The 20032-nt window shown below is 38.4% G+C and overlaps 1 protein-coding gene across 1 annotated transcript in view; it reads right to left on the bottom strand.

Moving 5' to 3' along the window:
* Positions 1-19735, bottom strand: part of phactr3a (phosphatase and actin regulator 3a) — a 51990-nt gene extending 32255 nt beyond the window's left edge. Inside the window, exon 1 of the mRNA XM_055166458.1 lies at positions 19633-19735. Coding sequence (XP_055022433.1) covers positions 19633-19735 — 103 coding nt within the window. The remainder of the gene's footprint in view (positions 1-19632) is intronic.
* Between the last annotated feature and the right edge of the window lie 297 nt (positions 19736-20032).

Below are 20032 nucleotides of genomic sequence, written 5' to 3' on the forward strand. Positions count from 1 at the left end.
AAGCACTCCCTGAGCACCTTTGAAATTGCGCTTCATTCATAAAGTATTTAATATCATTATCATAATTATGATGTGAGTCGTGCACCAAAACAAGGCTTTCTACTTCTTATGACATACTTATGAAGGGTTCGAACAATTAGCAGTTAAATCAATGCCAGCTTCAAGTAATATTTGATCAAAACAAGCTTTTAGGCCTGTCATGATAGTTACTATTGACTTATTATTCAATATATGAAACCTGGAACAATATATTTTTGGGCTCAATATTTATCCTGTGTACAATTTCTTTACGATAGTGCTGAGATTTTGATTATTTTTATTGTAATACCATAAGATTTATATGTTGCAGCTCATGTCTTTTAATGATATTGTTGTTTTTTTTTTAATAAAATAAAAAGATTATACTGTCCTATTATTGTCCTATATCTTTTTATGCAGTTGCACAGCACTTTATTCATACATAGCAAATAGCAATAGCAGATGCAGATGACAGAATTATATTTACCATTGTCCGGCATTTTCTACGTTGAAGGCACTCAAACACATTCACACACATTTATACACCCCGATCTGCCTGTTCAACCAGTGATGTTTTATGTTGAGAATGGGATTTGAACCTCCAATCTTTGGATTAGTGGACAAACACCCTTCAAACCGAGCTACTGTCACCCTTGGGCCCATGAACAGTCAAGACAGACCATTCCTACATAAAGCAGCAAATGCATAAAGACTCCACTCTATAGAAACTGTGCTGACAACTTTGACCATGCACCAGCTCAGGCATACTGTAATTTTAAAAGGAAAAGAAAACTTCTCAAAACTGTCTTATATACTATACTATGCACCAGACCTCTGGCTCTTCGATTTCCTCTCTCTAAAATGTGCAGCTCAATACAAGTGTCCAGACAGGAGCTGGAAGCCAAGCAGAATGTACAGTGGTGAGTGCAAAACTTCTCCTGGGAAACAAAAATATCAGATAAAAATAGCGAGCACCCTTTTTACTTCAAACATCCTTGTCTAAAGTAATGTGCTCTCTTCTCCCAAGTTTAAAGGTGAAATGGATTATTTTTTTTCCCCAGTAAAACATAACATACTTATATTTAATTTTACTTCCTAGTTGGACACAAGCAGCATATATATGATGTTTACAGTAATAATTCCATAACTGTTAAACCAATGTTAACAAAGACCAAAACTTGATTCATTTACTATATACACTAATAATAAATTACAACACCTCTATTTTGTTAAGAGAAAAGAAATAATCCAAAATGCACTCGAACCAATAAGTGACAAGCCCACAAAGAACAATTTACGTCCACAATATTAGACCACTGCAAGAGGGAAACCATCTCATGAATTGGGACAACGCTAAGGTCATGGGCACAGAGAGCCACAAGTACGACTGTTGGATCAGGGAGGCCATCGAGATCTGGACACAGGCAGACCAGACTGTAAATCAAGATGAAGGGGCATACCAACTGTCTCATACCTGGGATACAGTTCTGAAGAAATCGAATTGCAGATGGAGCTGTCGTCCTACTGCTCCAAGTAGGAAATCAGGGCCAAAAATCAGCTGAACAGACATGTCACAACAACATCACGTGATACTCCAGGGCAGCCGAAACTGTCAAAGTTTGAAATTAATAGAGGTCTGCAAATAATCTATTTTGTTAAATGAAGGTTTAAACTGTCAGAAAAAAATGTGTTCCTGGTACATAGGTAAGTATTCTGCTTTAGAACTCAACACTACTTCCTGTAATTTTGTACTTTTCTTCTCTCCACTTAATTTACCACTAGTCCTATCCCACCAACCCCAATTAATTGACTAGAAAAACATGAAAAACCTGTCATATGCCCTTTATGATAGCGCCCTATTGCCTGTGGCTCGTTCTATGACTGTGTAGGGACATGGCTCATTACACTAAATGGGTCTAACCTGATTTGTCATAGATATATGGAGATGCTTAGGCAGACAGATGTGGTTAAGCATGGTCAGATTTGTCATTACACCTTCCATGTAATAACCGTGTCAATAAGGAGCTCATGCGTGTTATTGAGGCCGCAGGGTCAAACACTGCTGCTCAGAAAGTAAAGCTAGAGATATTCTACTGTATTCAATCAATAATGGTAGGATAATATTATTCTGCCAGCTAAGCAACTTTGTTATTTACATTTTACTGTAATGGTTCCCTTTTAGAGGTAGAGCTGCAAGTAAATGTGTGACTAATGATAATAACTCAAGCAGAAATGTTGAAACTGCTCTTTTACTACAAGTATTATTAAAGGTTACTATTTACTTTTATTTATTTTTAACTAAAATGGTTACTATTTCAACCAGGCACTATCTTAATAATAATCATCATCATTCTTAAACTTACATAGCCGATTTATATGCAAAGATCAGACAAACAAACCCAGCTACGGCTAAAATATCTAACACCAAATACAGCTTGGAACTAAATTAATAAAAAAGATGACTGGAATGTTACTTATGTAAGAACTGCATTAATTTACATTCAAAACAAGAGGTTGGTTGCTGATGCTTTAGTAGTTAAAGGTTTCAGATTACGCTATTTTCTGATCTATGTTTTAATGTTATTTCCTCATCAATACATACCCGGAGTTGTGTTTTGTTTTATTGACATGTTTAACACACAAACCCTAGAGTTCTTTTCCCAAATGAAAAACACTCTGTTCCACCTTTGATGTCATGTAGTAATACAGGAAGTGCTCCACTGTGTTTTTAAACTCCATCCGCCTTCACTAGAATTGTTGGGATACTTTCAGTCATTGCATTGTCATTCTCTACTGAACAAAAGGTAAAAGGGAGCTGATAACCTAAAAGTACAACTTGACTTCACAAAATGGAAGAACATTTTGACTGGAAATGTAGATAGACTAATAAAAAAAAAAGGGTTTCTCAAATATGTGTGAATGAAACAATACACGCCATGTACGTTTTTGATGAGGTAACAGTATTATAACATGGCTTAAAGCTTACAAGAATTAATTTTGCATAATGTTTAACAGTGTAATAAGTCTCCAAAGATACTATGATGACTCAATACTTTTAATTTTCATTTTAATTTCTATCATGATTCATAACAGGTTTAGTCTCCTGGAAGTTGAAATTATCACATGACCAATATCACATCATTAACTTGACATCAATTGATTACGACTATACAAGAGTTTATATGTATCCACTTTATGTATCCAGTTTCCCTTCTTGACAGGCTGCGAATGCACAGTGCTTGGGGTCAGACAAAGGCACAAATGACTCACTTCTTCCAGTCATTTGGGGGCTGGGAGCTGTCGGCCTCTATTGGCAGGCCCAACCTCCGTCTACAAAGGATTTTCCCAGCCATAGAGATACGTTACACACCAGCTCCTCTGCCCTGAGCCCAGAGGAGGGGAGCGAGAGAGAGAGAGAGAGTGATTGGTTTTATCTGATAGTGTGACGTGCTTGCGCAAAAACGATGAATCAGTGATGAAGAAGGGAAGTGGCGAGGAGCTCTTCAGTAGGGACCACACACGCATCAGTCTGGCCACAGTTCTTACAGCATTTTAATAGGATTGGAGCACGGCTGTTGGCGTACACGGACATAGGGGATGATTAGATGGAGTGGATTTTGTGCCTGGATATGCACATTGTCCTGTCCTCATTAAAGTGTTATCATTGGACAAGATAAAAACTGGGAAGGGAAATAGAGGAAAAGTGCCAGTCAGTCTCTCTGTGTCTCTTTCTCCTTCTATCTCACTTTCTCTCTTTTTCAATCCCTCAATCGCTTTCTGCTTCCTGTTCTTGCTTTTCTATCTATCGTTCCATATCTCTCCTTCTTTCTCTTTCCCTGTCCTTTTTTCTGTTTCCATCTTCTCTCTACCAATCTCTCTTATTTGTTCTGTCTCTTTCTTTCTCTTCTACATCACTCATTCCCTCTCTCCTTCCATCCCATCCTCACTCTATCTCGCTCTTTTTCTACCTTCTTTCTATTTCTCCTTCTTTCGCTCATTCATCGCTTATCTCTCTCTATCTCTATGCCTTGCTTTACCTCTCTCCATAATCCCTTTTCTTACTTTTTATCCCTTTCTCTATCTTATCTATCTCTCTATCTTTCTCTCTCCATCTGTGTCCATCTCTCTCTCTCCCTCGTGTGTGTCTACTCCCCTCTTTCTCTCTTTTCCTGCATCTATCTCTCACTTTCTACCTTTCCTTTTGTCCCTCTTGCTCTTCCTGTCCCTCTCGCTTTCCCTCTGTCTCTCCTTCTCTTTCTCTCTCTGTCTCTCTTTCTACCCTTCTTTTGGTCCCTCTTTCTCTTCCTTTCCCTCTCTCTTTCCTCCTGTCTCCCCCTCCCTCTATTTTTTGGGTACATAGACAGGAGAGTGTAGTCTATAGGCATCAGTGATCATCTGGGACAGGGCTGATAAAAACTCAGGACACGCGCTGCAGTGGGAGAAGCCTGCCTCTGTCCGTGGTGCTGAAACTCTCTCTCTCTCAGCTCAATGACAAAAGCAATGGAGCGTCTGCCAGTAAAGCTTTATTTAATCACAGCCCAGTGTTTTTGTTGGGATATGACCTGTAGACACATGAAAAACTATTATGTTTGGAAGTGCCTGTGTCGATTTTTTCCAACTATAGTCTAAAAACAAGCTGAAGGAAGGAAAAAAGGTTACACAAATGATTTTTTCATGTGTATTTTCTTTTCTTGTAGTACTGTAACTACATTTAATCTGTAATCAGGGCTTTTTATCAGCAAGACAATAATGACAGTTATAAGAGGATACAGATATGAATCGCTTGTGTTACTATACAAATACTCTGAACAGACTGTCCATGATTTCATACAAAGATATAAATACATTTACTACCAGCACCAAACTTGACATGAAAAAAGATGACCTGAAAACTGATTATTGTTCTAACTACAATAATTCATTTTAGCTTCTTCAAAGATGTATGTTCCTCCTTATTAATCCTGTGGAGTCACAAGATGCGGAAGCCTATCCCAGCTCACAGTGGGTAAAATGCAAACATGCATTCACTCACTGAGGAAAAGGTCATGTGCCTGCTGCCATTGTACATTGCAACCATTACTTAGACAGCTCACACTATTAATACAAATCTAATCTTGAGATGAATGTATTTACATAAAACATCTTAGAGCAGTTTTGAAATCATTTTCACATCATTTTAGTGTCAGTAGATCCCAATTTGAATTTAAAATTCATCACAATAAACTCAAAATCGCAATTACCAAATTACTAATGCAAAAGTGCCATCATCTGCTTCATAAACAACAAAATATCCAGTCTTATTTTGCATTAAAACTGCTAACGATGTAGTTTAGAACTATACAAGCATGTTCTGAAATGCATAATTTGTCAATTCATATTTCAATCTTTTTGTCAATTCCTCCAGCTGTGTTTAAAATAGGAACTTTGAACAGAATCTTATTAAAACATAAATTATAATTGAAATGCTTATCAGAAAACTCACAATTTGATTTTTGTCCAAAATCGTGCCGCCCTAGTACACTAATGTCTTCATACATTAGATTACTATACATTAAAGGTGCACTACAATGGAGATGCTATTGCCTTGCCTGTATTGTTCCACAATATGGTATTAAACTTATATAAGATGCATTTATTAACTTGTGGGTGATTTTAATGCTCAAAAATACATTTAAATCATGCATTCTTACAGTGAGTGGGGTCACCTCTTCACAGATCTCACTTGTAAATTGACCTGGTGGTGTCTCCTGCTTGTTTCTATGGAGACTGAAAAGTTTAATGCCATTCTCTGGAATATAGGAGTTAAAGCAATAACATTTCCATGGAGACAAGAAACTGGCGTGAAGTTACACAGTGCATCTTTAACAGCAAATAAGCACAGAACTACATCACGGGTTAAATTGTATTTCAGTTTTATATTGTCTTATCTTCCCAACTTAGATGCCATTCCAAATATAGTGCTTAATATTAATAATAATTAATAAATATAATATTATATCACACTCTCCTTTCAATACACTACTGTACAGTGTACAGTGTACACCACTAGAATTCCTATGTGTCTGTCCTTTGCTGCAGATGACGAGGAGGAAGGCAGCCTGCATTACAGTGAATGAAAGTGAAAAGGTCCATTTATCTTTAGCCTTGTGCTCTGACATCCCACTTTCAGCTCCAAAATGAAACTCCTCGTTCATTTCCTTTTCATGCTGCTATTCCTCTAGTGATCTGATATGACTATGTATTTCATTTAGTGTCTCCTGAGATGCCTGTGTGGGGCTGTTCCATAAAGCCATAGTGTGAAGTGCCTATGGAGCTGTGGTGGCTTTATAAGGAAGGCATTCTTACTCATGTCAGCTGCGGTTTACACATTAACAATATGGAGGTATACGGTATGGTTTTGCTTAAGTGGGGTTTTACTGTACAAGGCCAAGGTGGATATTGAGATGAGACATTTGAATGGTATGTTTTAGGGGTGTGCAAAAATATCGGAATATTGATATATCGTATCATATTTAATGTGATGATACAGTATCGATATCATGGGCTACTGTATCGATATATCACCAAGAGTATTTTTAGGTGTATTTTACTAAATTATTTTGTTACAGAGCTACAGTTTTGTTGCTTGTGGAGTGAAAGGAAACTCATTTTTGCAACACATTTGATATTTTTACTGTTTTGAGGATTAAAATGTTTGTGTTTCATATGAACTTTGCACAAGAAGTGGTTTAACAAACACTTTTAGTATCACAGCTATGATTTAGCCTTTATTTTTTATTGAACCATATCGAATCAATTTCAAATATATCATATTGAATCGAAAGTGCACTGTATCGAGATATGTATCGTATCGTGGCCTGTGTATCGAGGTATGTATCGTATCGGCAACTTCTTAATGATACCTAGCCCTAGTATGTTTGCTGTGTATGTTGTTCAAAATATAATGAAAGAACCATACACATGACAATAAAAGGCAATTCTGTGAAATAGTAGCAAAAAGTGAAATTTGAATAGTCAAAGGAGACATTGATAAATCTATATTTGATTAGATTTTTGATTATGGTTTTATAAAAGATTGCTGCAGTTTCATAAAATAAATAGGCCATATAATTTGCTGAATTTTGAAGATGCACTCTGTAACTTTACTAGTCTCGGTGACAATGTTACTGATTTTGCCTAGAATGTTACGTATATGGGGTTAAACATTAGCCTGATTCACCAGCCGGTTTCACTTCGTAGAAACCTTCTGACCTCGCAGCCTTAGATTTCGTTCGCTTGACGGTAGGCAGGTACTTTTTTTTTTAACCAGTCACTGCTATTTGGTCGTGACATATGTAATGCACTGTTAATGGGCCTAACTGGTATATTAAGCTTTACCCAAATCCCATAGGAAGAAGGGCAATAACGTCATTCCCCTTGATAAAATTCACCGAACATTCTCTTTGTTCCAGCTTTAAATCCTCGATCTCGGGAATCATTTCCAACACAGAATGTATGGCTCTTTGCTGAGTGGCTGATGTCCGGACTCACACTTCCGGGGTCCTTGCAAACTGTCTAGTGTATTCTGATTGCTGACCTAAGTCGTTGGAGAGAAATGAAATTGAGCGGAGCACTAGGTGGTGCCAGCCTGGATAGTTAAACATATCTATCTCCATGTAAACGAGGAGGTCAAGTTACCAGTCAGATCTGTGAAGAGGCAACCCCACTCACATTGACAAAGAATGTTATTAAAGGTATTTATTTAGCAATTAATAACATCTGCAACTAAAAAAATGCAAGATAAGTTTAATACCATACTGTGGATCATTTTAGGACAGACAAAGCAAACTTCTATGGAGACAAGCAGGTGGCAGAATCTCCACCAAAAAAGTAGCACAGTGCATCTTTAAATGATGATAGTGATTGTGGTTTACATTTCTTGGATCACAGAAAATGTGAAATCAGTCAAAAAATAATCAGTACAGTGTAAGAAAATTTGTGTTTCAATAATTCAGATCTATCATACAAGTTTTACACACAAAAATCTGTTTGTACTTTGGTTTGTTTCCCAAATATTCTGTAGCCCATAAAATTCAACTTTAAAATCTATATATTTTCAACAAGATGCATAGCTCTATTTACAACTACCACCTATGCAATTACAATAAGCTGCGTCATTCTGAGACAAAACTGATGACAAATAACCCACTAAATTTAACACAGACTATGAAAAATGCCGTCTTTGCCCGACTTCTCCCAATTTAAGGCTTGCGTCACTGAAACGGGGCCAGGTTTTGTATCTCTAGTTTCCAAATCCACACTCACCGCCTCTTTGTTAATGGCCTCGTACAGACCATCCATCATCGCACCAGGGCCAGTTAGCAATTAGGACAACTCCTTGGCTGGGGCTCAATATGGCTGCCTCATCATTATCCCTGTTGCCATATTCTTCCTTAGTCCTCCTCCCTTTCCACTACTCTAATTCAACCCCTGAAGACATTTTCCTTACAGACTTCTCCTGTAAAATTGGTCTACTCTCCATCATCATCCAACACAATGCCCCAAAGGAGTATTTAAAAGTTCAGGCGACGTATTGCTATGAGTTTAACCTGAGCTGGTAAAGGCTAAATCTCTCTATTATGTGTGTCCTTTGTGTGTTTGTGTGACAGGTGTGTGAGGCTGGGGTCTTCAGCTGCTGCCGGGGATACTGCTGCCAGAGCCCACCTGTGCTTTTATTTGCCAAGGATTTTGCAGAGTACAGAGCAGCAGGCAGAGCAATGTGATCTGTAGCAGTCGGAGTTAACGTAGATTTGTATGATTAAAGGGAGGGATAGGGGATTTATGGCAAGTTATGTTTTTACATTATTTTTCTATATTAATTCCTTGAACATAACTTACACAGATTTGTCATTCTACACAAAAATAGTATTTTTTTTCTGATCGCAGCTCCAAACCACATGCTTTAGATTGCGCTGTAGATTGATTGTGTCTCTCCATTAAAAAAGACCAAAGTTTATTGTTAAAAATGACTGAATTTCAATTACAACTTCATTAATTGCCCCACTATATAGTTATGAGTATTTCTGGAAATGTGCCCTTCACATTTAACTCGGTGCCATTGGGTTAACCTGTCATATAATGTACAGTACAGAAAACCATCTCCCAGATCTTTAGCTACTTAGCAGGTATTAGGGTAGATAAGTCAGGAATGTTACTAATTGTTAATGTATATGTCAATTAATGCTGAAAATACTCTGAGAATATGTAGTTTATACCAATCGTTGGCAGAATTTTCCCTGGACACTGATAGTAGACACTTTTTTCTGATGACATTTAAAATTTTATTGAGTGAAAACTTGTCATTTTGCAGATTTTTGTGGTACTACATGCCGCACATGTCGAACCACAAATAAAAATGATCAGGTCAACATTTGTGGATTTTCTCTGGTTTGGTTGAATACAATGTAATAATAGAGGAAACTGGCACTTGTCCAAATCTGGGAGTATGATGTCATCACATTCTTGAATCTGAAAACCACAAATAGACCATCTTTCTCCTCCTTTCCAATCTCTCTCCGTTCTTTGTTTGTCCTCTCTCTCCCCCTCTCTCTCTCCTCCAGTGGGACATTGGCGTGATGCAGGCCTGTAGTTTGGCCTGAGTTTTGCTGCTCTGTTTTCTGGGCCCGGCTCAGAGACAGTGCAGCGTCCACACAGGGCTTATCCGCGCTCACTACATCAGCTGTTCCTGCACAGTTGGTGCCACATGGACTCGTGTTACATACTGCTACCAGTTGGCCCATGTTTGGTTTTGGATACAGGCGGTACAGAAAGTGAATGTACAACTAACCACTGCTCTGGATCTTGTTTTTGTGCCCAGTTTTACTCCTCAATTTAAATTTTTGTATATCAGCATAACAAAGCAACATAACAAATGTCCTCCACCAACTAAAGATGAATACAACTTTTAACATGAATTTTAAATATGCTAAAAATGTATACAATATAGGACTTAAGTCAAGCAGTTTTTTCTGTCAAATATTATCAACAACATTGATATAAAAACATAAATTACAGATCTATTTGCAATTATAATGCTTGTACTTCCAAAAGCACAACAGTTGGGGTTCCTATTTACAGGCCACACATAATATCAGAGTAACATTTACTTTTAAAACAAACCAACAGCTACTGTGCTGAAATATTTGTGTGGCCAAACCTTCTTGTCAAAGCCAGATTTTTGTCATTGTGTCCTTAGGCAAGGCACTTCAGTCTTCAGCCTAGTATGAGAGTGGTGTGTGCACCTCTCAAAGTAAAAACTTGCAGTGACTGTATCATATCCACAGAAGAACTTCCATTTGTGATTCTCACTGTTGATATATTTTTCCCCAGACCAAAAAGCTGGTTCAACATAAAAGATCAGAGGGAGAAGAGATATGAAGCCCGGTATGAACTGTAAAGGAACATCAAAAGAGTAATAGAGGCTCTCTCCCAAAGATCTGTAACATTACTCAGCATGAGGCCCAAACTACAGGAGGAACATCACCAACGGGAGCAAAGTGAGTGGTGCTCTTGACGGACTCTCAACTACTTTTACATGGAGTTCACACTTCCACATAATCATCAAAACCAGGACTAAACTTGGACTAAACCTGGACTAGACCAGGAACAAACCAGGAACGACCCAGGACCCAATACAAATGTGAATACAGCCATGGAAACTTTTTCAACTTCTCATTAAGGCTGTAAGAAATGGCAAAAAATGTATATAACTATTTTGTTTCCTTGTATGGATAGGTTTCTGAAACATTCTTCACAAACTAGTAGTTATTATGAATCAATTGTTCATACTTTTTTAAGACTAATTAGTCTGCAGTTATTATAAAGTGTCATTATTAGTATGGTGAATCATTCACTGGAGTCTTGTAGCGTTCTTCACAGAGGCCCTATTCACAGATACAGCACCTGCTCACAGACAGTGCAAGTGTCAGACATATTTACAGACGCCGCTGTAATTGAGACTGGGAATAAAATGACTTTGAACAGCCTTATACTCGCCTCGACACATGAATTAAACTGACTGCATTCATAAATCTATTCACTATTTCAATGCAGGCTGATAAACTGTAGAAAGATGGAAAAAGGTGAGAATAAATAGTGTGGGCTGCTGGGAGTTCAAAGGTTAAAAGATGATTGCTGAAGAAAGACTACTCAAGAGCTGGTAAATAGCTCCAACAAATAGCAGTTTTCCTATATCCCACTTTTTATGGCGCACTTCAACGCCTCATCAGAGACTGTCCAGGTCCTTGTAGAGGTCAAGCACGTTAGCCACGGGTCACTAAATCAGCCCCCACTGGTGTAACACTGGATTGTGTTTGTACATTGTGTGGCAGTTTTGTTCACACTTGTTCAGACAACAAAACATTTTACACTAGATTCAAATATTAAAATGCTGACCAACTTTGGGATGTGAGAACTATGAACATTTATCAAGCCAGTTCATGACTTCTATTGTGCAAAAATGTACTTTTAAAAATTTTTAACAGTAGTATAATTGTTTTCCCTTAACATTTACTCACCCAAAGTTGTATTTGGGGGGATTTGTGCATGTTTGAGCAATCTTTAATCACTTAATACTGTATAATAATAAAGTATTGCATTTTAAAATGCTTTTTTAGACATCTAAAGCACTTTACAGTCCATTCTTGATTCACTCCTCACTCGGTGGTGGTAAGGCTGGGTACCATTTGATTTTTTTCAATACAAGTATTTTAACTATGCCTGCTTTTCGATACCAGCTCCTGAACGGTTATTTTTTTGGTGCCATTTTATTTGTTTATATTTTTATATATAATTTAATGGCCAGTATTATGAAGGAAAATACTTTTCAATGCTTGAATTATGTTATAACTATATTAATTCATATTTTAAAATATAGTAGTTTAGCTCATGCAAATGAACCAGAGCACACAGCTGATCCACACATGGACTCACACGTGCTTAAGTTTCGTTTTTGTTTTGTTTTTGTTTTTGCCTCAAACAGAACTTTACATTAAAGGCAGCACTCGGAGCACATGTTTTTTGTTTTGATAAGTAACTTTACGCTTTTGCTGCGTGGTTACCTGGATGGAGGGAGATTATAGTTCAGAAATCCCTTGGCGAGCTACTTGGAAGGTGGAAAGCTACTGGTAGCTCCCGATCTACAGGTTGGAAACCCCTGCACTAGAGCCACTACTACCCCACTGTGGCATTGGTATTCCCAGCTATCTCCCATCCAAGTTCTAACCTGGTCCAACTATGCCTGCTTAGCTTCAGGGACTAGACAAAACCAAGCATTCAAATTCAGTAATTATCTGCTCCATGCAAGGGAAAAACTATAACTCAAGAAATATCAACAGAAATGAATCACAGTGGTTAGTGTAGGTTGTGGGTTTGATGCCCTGGCCACCAAAATCTCTCTTGGAGTTTGGCTGTCATCTTTGTATGCATCTCTGTCTACCTGATCCCACACTTTAGTCCAAATAATACATATAATAAATGTACTGTATTAACAAAAGCATGTTAGTTTTAGCACTTCCTCTTGATAGATTCATGTGGACCTTGTCTGTATATTCTTTTTTTCATTTTAAACAAACCACTGCTGATTGGGGAGGCGGTTATGTAAGGCCAGCTGTCTGACTCAGTCCCCTGTATCTCCTCACAGCAGCCTCAAAGAGAGAGAGAGACAGAGAGAGCTATATGTAAGACATGGTTCAGGTGAGTCATAGAATCATTCAGTGCTGCTGCTCTCCCTAAGTGTGTGTATGTGTGATGTGTGGATTGGGAGAGATAAGCTACACTGAAACCTGTCATAGTGGCAGATACCTCTGATTTCTGATCTAATAGGATAGTCCTGCTGACGGTTGAGGAAATGTGGAAAATACCCAGCAAATAAAAATACTTATATTTTAGACAGTAAGTAATTCCTGAAATGTGTCACAATATGGACATTTGGAACTTGGTATCAAAATTATCATAAAAAAGGGAAAAAAAAGAGACTAGAATAGAATGACATTTTCAGTACAAATGAAGAGTACTTTCTTTAGAGGTGCACTGGGTAAATTTCATGGGGAGAGTCTGCCACCTGCTTGTCTCTGTGAAGATGTTATGATGTTGTCTGGAATATTATGTTTTATTTATGTATATTTTATTCTTCAACATATTTTGAAAAGCATGCATTTTTACTGTGAGTGTGGTTATCTCTCCATAGATCTGGCCTGTAACTTAGCTTGGTGACTTCACTTGCTTGTTTACTGAAACAGACAAGCCTGATACCATATTGTGGCACAATCCAGGCAAAGCAATACCATCTCCATAGAAACCTTTAATATTATGTGATTCCTATAAAGGTCTTGGCAAAGTGCCCTGTATAGACTATGTATTACTGTATGTGGGGGCAGGGTGCTCCATCAGAAATCTTGCCAAGGGCGTCAACAGAGCTCAGGTTGGGATTGCAGGCACCAGGAAGAACCCTCAGTAACCAAAAGAAGAATCCAACCCTCAACCTCAAGATACAAGACCAGTCAACCATCTCTCCACCATGCTTCATTAAACAGTTTTTACAATGTCAATGTTTCCAGTGTCTGAGAACTTTACTGTGGAATCAAATATCCTTGTGTATACTTTACTGTGTCATTCGTCACACAATTGAACTATATTTCCTCAATAAATCAAATCTACAGCAGCAGTTCCAAATACAGATACCGGCCCCGTCACTGCCCTCAGACCCTATTTTTGTTTACATCACAGTTTTCTTTGGGACGAAGGTGCACGTGAGGGACTGGACGGGACAGTGCTGACCGCTCCAAGGTGCCCTCTCCACACCATTACCTGGGCTGACTCTGCTCTGAACTGAAACTCACAGCCACACTCACTATTCAACTGCAGCCAATGTAAAGAGTTGTTTTGTGGTGGTTTTGTACTTTTGACTTTACATCAGATGCCCATCCCAAGATATCTCTATAATATTTATTCTTTACTAGCATCATTATCTAAATCCAATTGATCATTGTTCTTCACAATGAGAGAGCAATGACTGAATGAAAATGATAAAAGATACACCTAAAGAGGATACTTAAGTACAAGTTGTGACTTCCTGCACAGCACAAAGTATAAAAAAGAGGGATTTGAGAAAATATTATGAAGGCAAGATCCAAAACATCTTATATCATCATATGTTTGGGCATTTTGCAAACCTATTCCACTGAGTGTTTATTCAATATCCCTTGTCATCTGCTCTGTCAAAATACACCACTGTATAATACCAGTAATACATCTGACCAAAAAGCATTATCTTCTCAAATAGCTATAGCAAAGTTCCTGCCCAATATGGATTTATTTTATACTGATAAAAAAGGCTTTGGATCTTCCGATAGCCGATATAACAGCCAATATATTTAGTGATGTAAACATTCACTGTAAATCCTCAGCTGATTATAAAATTTAGGTTTGGCTCTATTGGATTTTACATTGGGTTTATTAAAGCTACATTTAGTGTTATTCTGCCTCTTTACAGTCATATTTAAAGACAGTTGTAAGTAAACTAATTTAAAAATAATGTGTGTAAATGCAGACCATTCACACTTCTATTCTCAGCTCATCTACATATCAATGCATATCCAGAAACAACCACGATAGTCACTTCACAGTAGGCCAATGTAAGAGAAAGAACGAAAAGTAGCTTCAAAACCAACACATTTACAACACTCACTCGTTCGTCAGTATCGTGGATCCGACACAAGAACATGTGAATCACGGGATGTGACTTTGGGGGTGCATTCAGGGGCAGTACAGCATCACAGTCATAGACAAATTACTCATCTGATAAATACTGATGCAGCGCCACATATTAGGACATTTATCTCTCTGTAAATAGGATTAAATCGACGTAATATATAGAGTCTAAGCTTTATAACATGCCCACATGGACTATCAGCCAATATCGGTTAGATTTAGGCCGTTAGCCGATTTGTCTCCAAGTGCCCATATCGGCTGATAATATTTGCCAGCCCATATATCAGTCGGGCCCTAGTACACATTTTTGTTGTTCATGTTTGGAGTAAATTGTAGCTTTATTAAACCATACTATACTTTTGTTTACATTTGAAGTTTTACAGAATTTTGAAAATATTAGCAAACCTAGTGGGGGGGGGGGGGGGCATTAGGCTGGAAAGAAATGAACACCTGAGACTGATCCTATTTTAACTCATATCTTAACTTCAAATCATGCTGCTAATTTAAAAATAAAGATTTTATATCATGGGGACCTGTAACATTATACTATACTTTTGCTCTTTGTTATTATAATATATTATGATATGTGAGCTATTGTGTCCATATAATTTCCCTTGTGAATCAATAAAGTTTGCTTAAGTCTATGCCTAAGTCTGTTCTTCCCATAAAGATGGAAAATCAGCATGAATTGAGTATATATCACAGACAAATAAGCTATCAGACAACAATAAAAATCTACTGTCCCATTCAACCATGCATAGAACAGAGTCTTGTCCTCAGTGGTGTAGACTGTGACTGTCTCTATTGACTTTCGAGCTGAGAGGAGCCTGAGCAGTGTCTGGCTGTGCAGCTGCAGGACCCAGGGCGGAGGGGAAAAAGACACTCTTTGCCAAAGTAATCTGTTGGCAGCGACTTATGTCCCAGACGCTAGCGCAGTGATGAGCTACAGGGGGGTGTATGTGTGGATCATGGAAGGGGGCTGTGTACTTAAGGTCACTAGACACTGACATTGTCCTTGCACTGACAAATGTATGTACAGTGCTTTTCATTGACGGCATAAATCAGCAGCCCTGACAGTGTGACAGCAGCACTGGTAAATATAGAGTCTTTTAGTGCTGGTAAACAACAAACTGTGCATCATTTGGCAGTCAAAGATTGCAGTGTCGATTAAAAGCATTTTAACATAATGGAACACTTTTTGTAGTTTGTAGATAAAAGCTAAATGATTATGCCCCTCCAAGTTTGGTGACAATCAATAATCCAGCCTTGTGTAACCCAATACCAGGGTATATTGACATTTGTAATATCGTAATGCTATTGAAATAGGCAAAATGCATACACAATATTTTGAAATCTAATTTTTTATTTTTCCACACAATTGAAATAAGTCAATATGGAGAGATTAGGCCTATTATGATAATTGATATATTGATTTATCATTCAGTACATGAAAGCTGGAGCAATATATTTTGGGGTTCTATATCTATCGTGCATACTATTTCTTCACAAACTTTGGGAGATTTGGGGAATTTTTGCTGTAATACAATAAGATTTGAGTTGACTAAGTGTTATTTATTTGTTGCAGCTAATGGCTTTTAATGATTTAATTTTCTGACATTATCATGCATTGTTGTTATTGAGTTAATTGGATAAATTAATTTCAGTATTATTTTTCTGGAGCAATATATCATGCTGCAAAATTTGTTATCGTGACAGGCCTTTTCACCAATAGCATTCTATGAATAAACCAATGCTTTAACAGCTGCCTACCAAAGAGGTGGATGGATGCCATGAGATAGCATTGTTTAGATCCACACTATTGTTTGTTTTGGAAAATACAATGATACAGCATGACGTATCTGTGCTTCTTTGGACTGCTTTTAAATCCATGACACTCTTCACAATTGTGGAAATGGTTCTGTTGATTCTAACAAGCAGCTCAAACAAGCAGGGCTGCAGCTGTCAGCAGAATATTATCCACAGGCTGAGAGATATGTGTGATGTCATAACACTAATTGAAACTATATTTCAGATGCACTGTGCTCATATAATTTATTGCATCTATAATTTTTTTGTTCAATTCTCCTTGTGGCTACAGCACAGCCATTGCTTAAAGATGCATTACACAACTTCTCTTGTCTCCATGGTGATGTTATTACTATTATTAAAACACTTATCTATCTTTCATTGATTGATTGATTGCAATGATTCAGCTGCAGGAATATTGAATGTTTAAAATACCTTGAAAACAACTCATTCTTACTGTGAGAGGGCTTGTTTATTCAAAGACGGCATCACCTGCTACTCTCGTGGTAATAAATATATTGAATGGCACACTATGGAACATTGAATCTTAAGCAATAACCATGGTGACACACCCTCCACCAGAAATGTTACACACTGCACCTTTAAGTGTCATCCAGAGTGCTGTTTATCCAGGTGTTTGTCAGAGTTGACCTGGCATGGCATTATCACAGCCAGTTAAGTGTGAATGAAATCCTGCAGGAGGTCAGCGTCAAACCAGGCTCCAATTAAAAGGTGTCCTGGGATGGTCAGTGGGCACAGACAGCACAGGTGCAGTTTGGGACAGGTGCAAGGCTGCCTCATTAGTGCCCAGTTGAAAGGTGAATGACGGGGTGTGTTTTTGTGAATCAGTCATAGGAGCGTGTGCAACTCAACATGTGGGAGTTACAAATGACTGTCCAGGCCCACGCAACTCACCATAAATAGTGTCTGTTATGCAGGAGTCAAAGAAAAGCAGAACTAAACTAGAATAGATGAAATGGGAATGGGGAATACCTTCAAAACGGGATAAAACCAAAATACAGAAATTCAAGATTTACCCACGTAACCAAATGGAGAGACAGATACACCATTGCCAAAAATCCCACTTTCCCAGTTCTGTGTGTTCTGAAAACTAGAAAATCTTAAGAACTATATCACAAAAGCTAATTGTTAGTGGGAATGAGACAAGCTCAAAAGGTGCATTAGACATGAACAAATTTCTCAAAACGGCCCCAAATGGAGGGCATAAGGACTTAGTAATATGGAATACTAAAATGTATGTTTTCCCCCAATAATGGTTATTGGAAAATATTTTGGCAGTCCAACAGTGCTAAAACTGTACTGCACTTAAATTAGTTGTAGCAGTCAAATGTGAATGGAGTGTAAATTTACCCAAAAGTATACAAAAATAAACTCTCATTTGGGAGATTGCAAAACAAGCTTGCAGCATTCTGGTATCAAATATACCTCATATTAAAGTTTTGCATATAGTCAAAACAGCATTCACAACATTAATGATAATTCAATATATTGCCCATGTCTTCTGGACTATTACATTCAACAACATAGTGAAAACTATCACTGATAATTGATACTGGTATTTCACAACAGCATCACCAGCCTTGAGTATGAGATGTAACAAGTGCATTTGTGTGTGAGCTCACTGGAGTGCCACAAACAGGAATGCTCCCTGGTGCTCAGCCTGGTATTATTAATGAAACATCACTTTATTATTTCATAGGCACAGGTTGAGTAACAGTGAAGGCTACAACAACAACAACACAGCTGCAGATGTAACACAGACCAAGTATTGGACTCTGGTGAATAATGCAGAGGTGAGCTGAATCCAGGGGGTCAGAGGGTGCACCTTTAGACAACATCACGGAGGGAGAGGGACATTGATTATGACAGTGATGGGGGAGAGGAGAGAGGGAGAGGAGCTGTCAATACGAATAAGTTTCAGGCGATATATGAAGTGAACACAACTGAAACTACAGGGAAAAAACCATAAAGAGAGTGCCAGGGTGGAGTAAAATTATAGAGACTAAACTGTGAATGAAAAATAACGGATGAAATATAGTAGTGAATATAGTGAAATATCAAGTAAAGGCAAGTAAAAAGAAGAATGTGTAGGAGAAAATGTAAACCAATAATATATGAGAAAGTAAAACTGGATTAACTAGGATTTAAAATTCAAAATGACAACTGAACAAGGATTACATTGGTATTACCATTGGATTAAACCAGGAGTAAATGCTTGCAGGTCTAAAGGGTGGCTAGATAGTCAATATATAATCTCAATTACAAATCGCAACTAAGCATGATTCTTAAGGGAAAGGAAAATGTGGATAAGTTGATGAAATAGCCAAATAATCATCATAACAGAGAACTGACATTGACCTAACCAAGACTTCATTGCATGACTAAACTACAGAACCAGCCTACATATATCTTATCTTAAACCATGACTAAGATATGACTCCATCAGGTGCAGTCTACATGCAGCATCAGGACCAATTCAGCCATAAACCAGGTCTAAACTAGGATCATGAGTCAAAACCTATGTGTCTCCAATAACGAGGCTATTACGATGTGTTCTGATCCGATAACACAACAAATGCGTTTAAGATGGCATTATGGACCACACATGCACGCGGATTGTGCGATGATAAATAAACCCCAGAAGAAGGCTTATGCACAAGGCAACAGCTACACCCTGCAAGTGTCACACTTTGTCAATTCCACATGAAATGGCCCGGTATCAACACGCTCATTCTAAAACCCTGCCTACTGTAGCCTATGTGCAACCATAACAACCAAGCGAGCTACAACAGAGTCTGAAATAAAACCACGCAACATGGACTGATACACGCCTTGAAATGGCACATTAATTTTCAATTTGCAGCGTTACAGCCTTGTATTTCACGTCCAGCGCTGAGACCATATGCGCTAATTATCCCTTGGTGTCATGGTATCCCACCGGGCAGAGCGGTGATGCTTTTTGGGAACAGCTGCACCGCCAGCAGCCAGCGCAGCAGACATAGGTCTAATGCACAGTATACATACAGAATACGCTCCTACCTGCGCCGTGGACCAGTTCTATCTCCGATTCGGTGAGAATGTTTGGGTCACTTTGAGATCTGCCTCGTTGCAGACAGCCGTCTAGTCCATCCGATGTAGCCATGAGGAGACGGGCAGCCAGCGCGCAGGAATCCCAAATAATTTAAAGATCACGAAGCCAACCGGAGGCAGGCAAGGTCAGGAGGAAGGCGGCGAGTGAGGAGAGGTGTAATTCGCTCTGACAACAGCCGCTTTGAGCATCTACCGGAGAGCCATGGCTGAGACCAGATTCACTGTGTGTATGTGCGTGGAGCGTGCAGTACAGTGCGTGCGCGTGCGTCTGGGCTGTGCGCGCAGAGATGTGTGGATGTGGGAGGGGTGCCATGGCCCCGATGATGCATGCCCGCACCCGTCCAGCAAC

The sequence above is a fragment of the Boleophthalmus pectinirostris genome, unplaced genomic scaffold (assembly GCF_026225935.1).
Source record: "Boleophthalmus pectinirostris isolate CB_2022bp ecotype Guang Dong unplaced genomic scaffold, ASM2622593v1 HiC_scaffold_8, whole genome shotgun sequence".
NCBI lineage: Eukaryota > Metazoa > Chordata > Actinopteri > Gobiiformes > Gobiidae > Boleophthalmus > Boleophthalmus pectinirostris.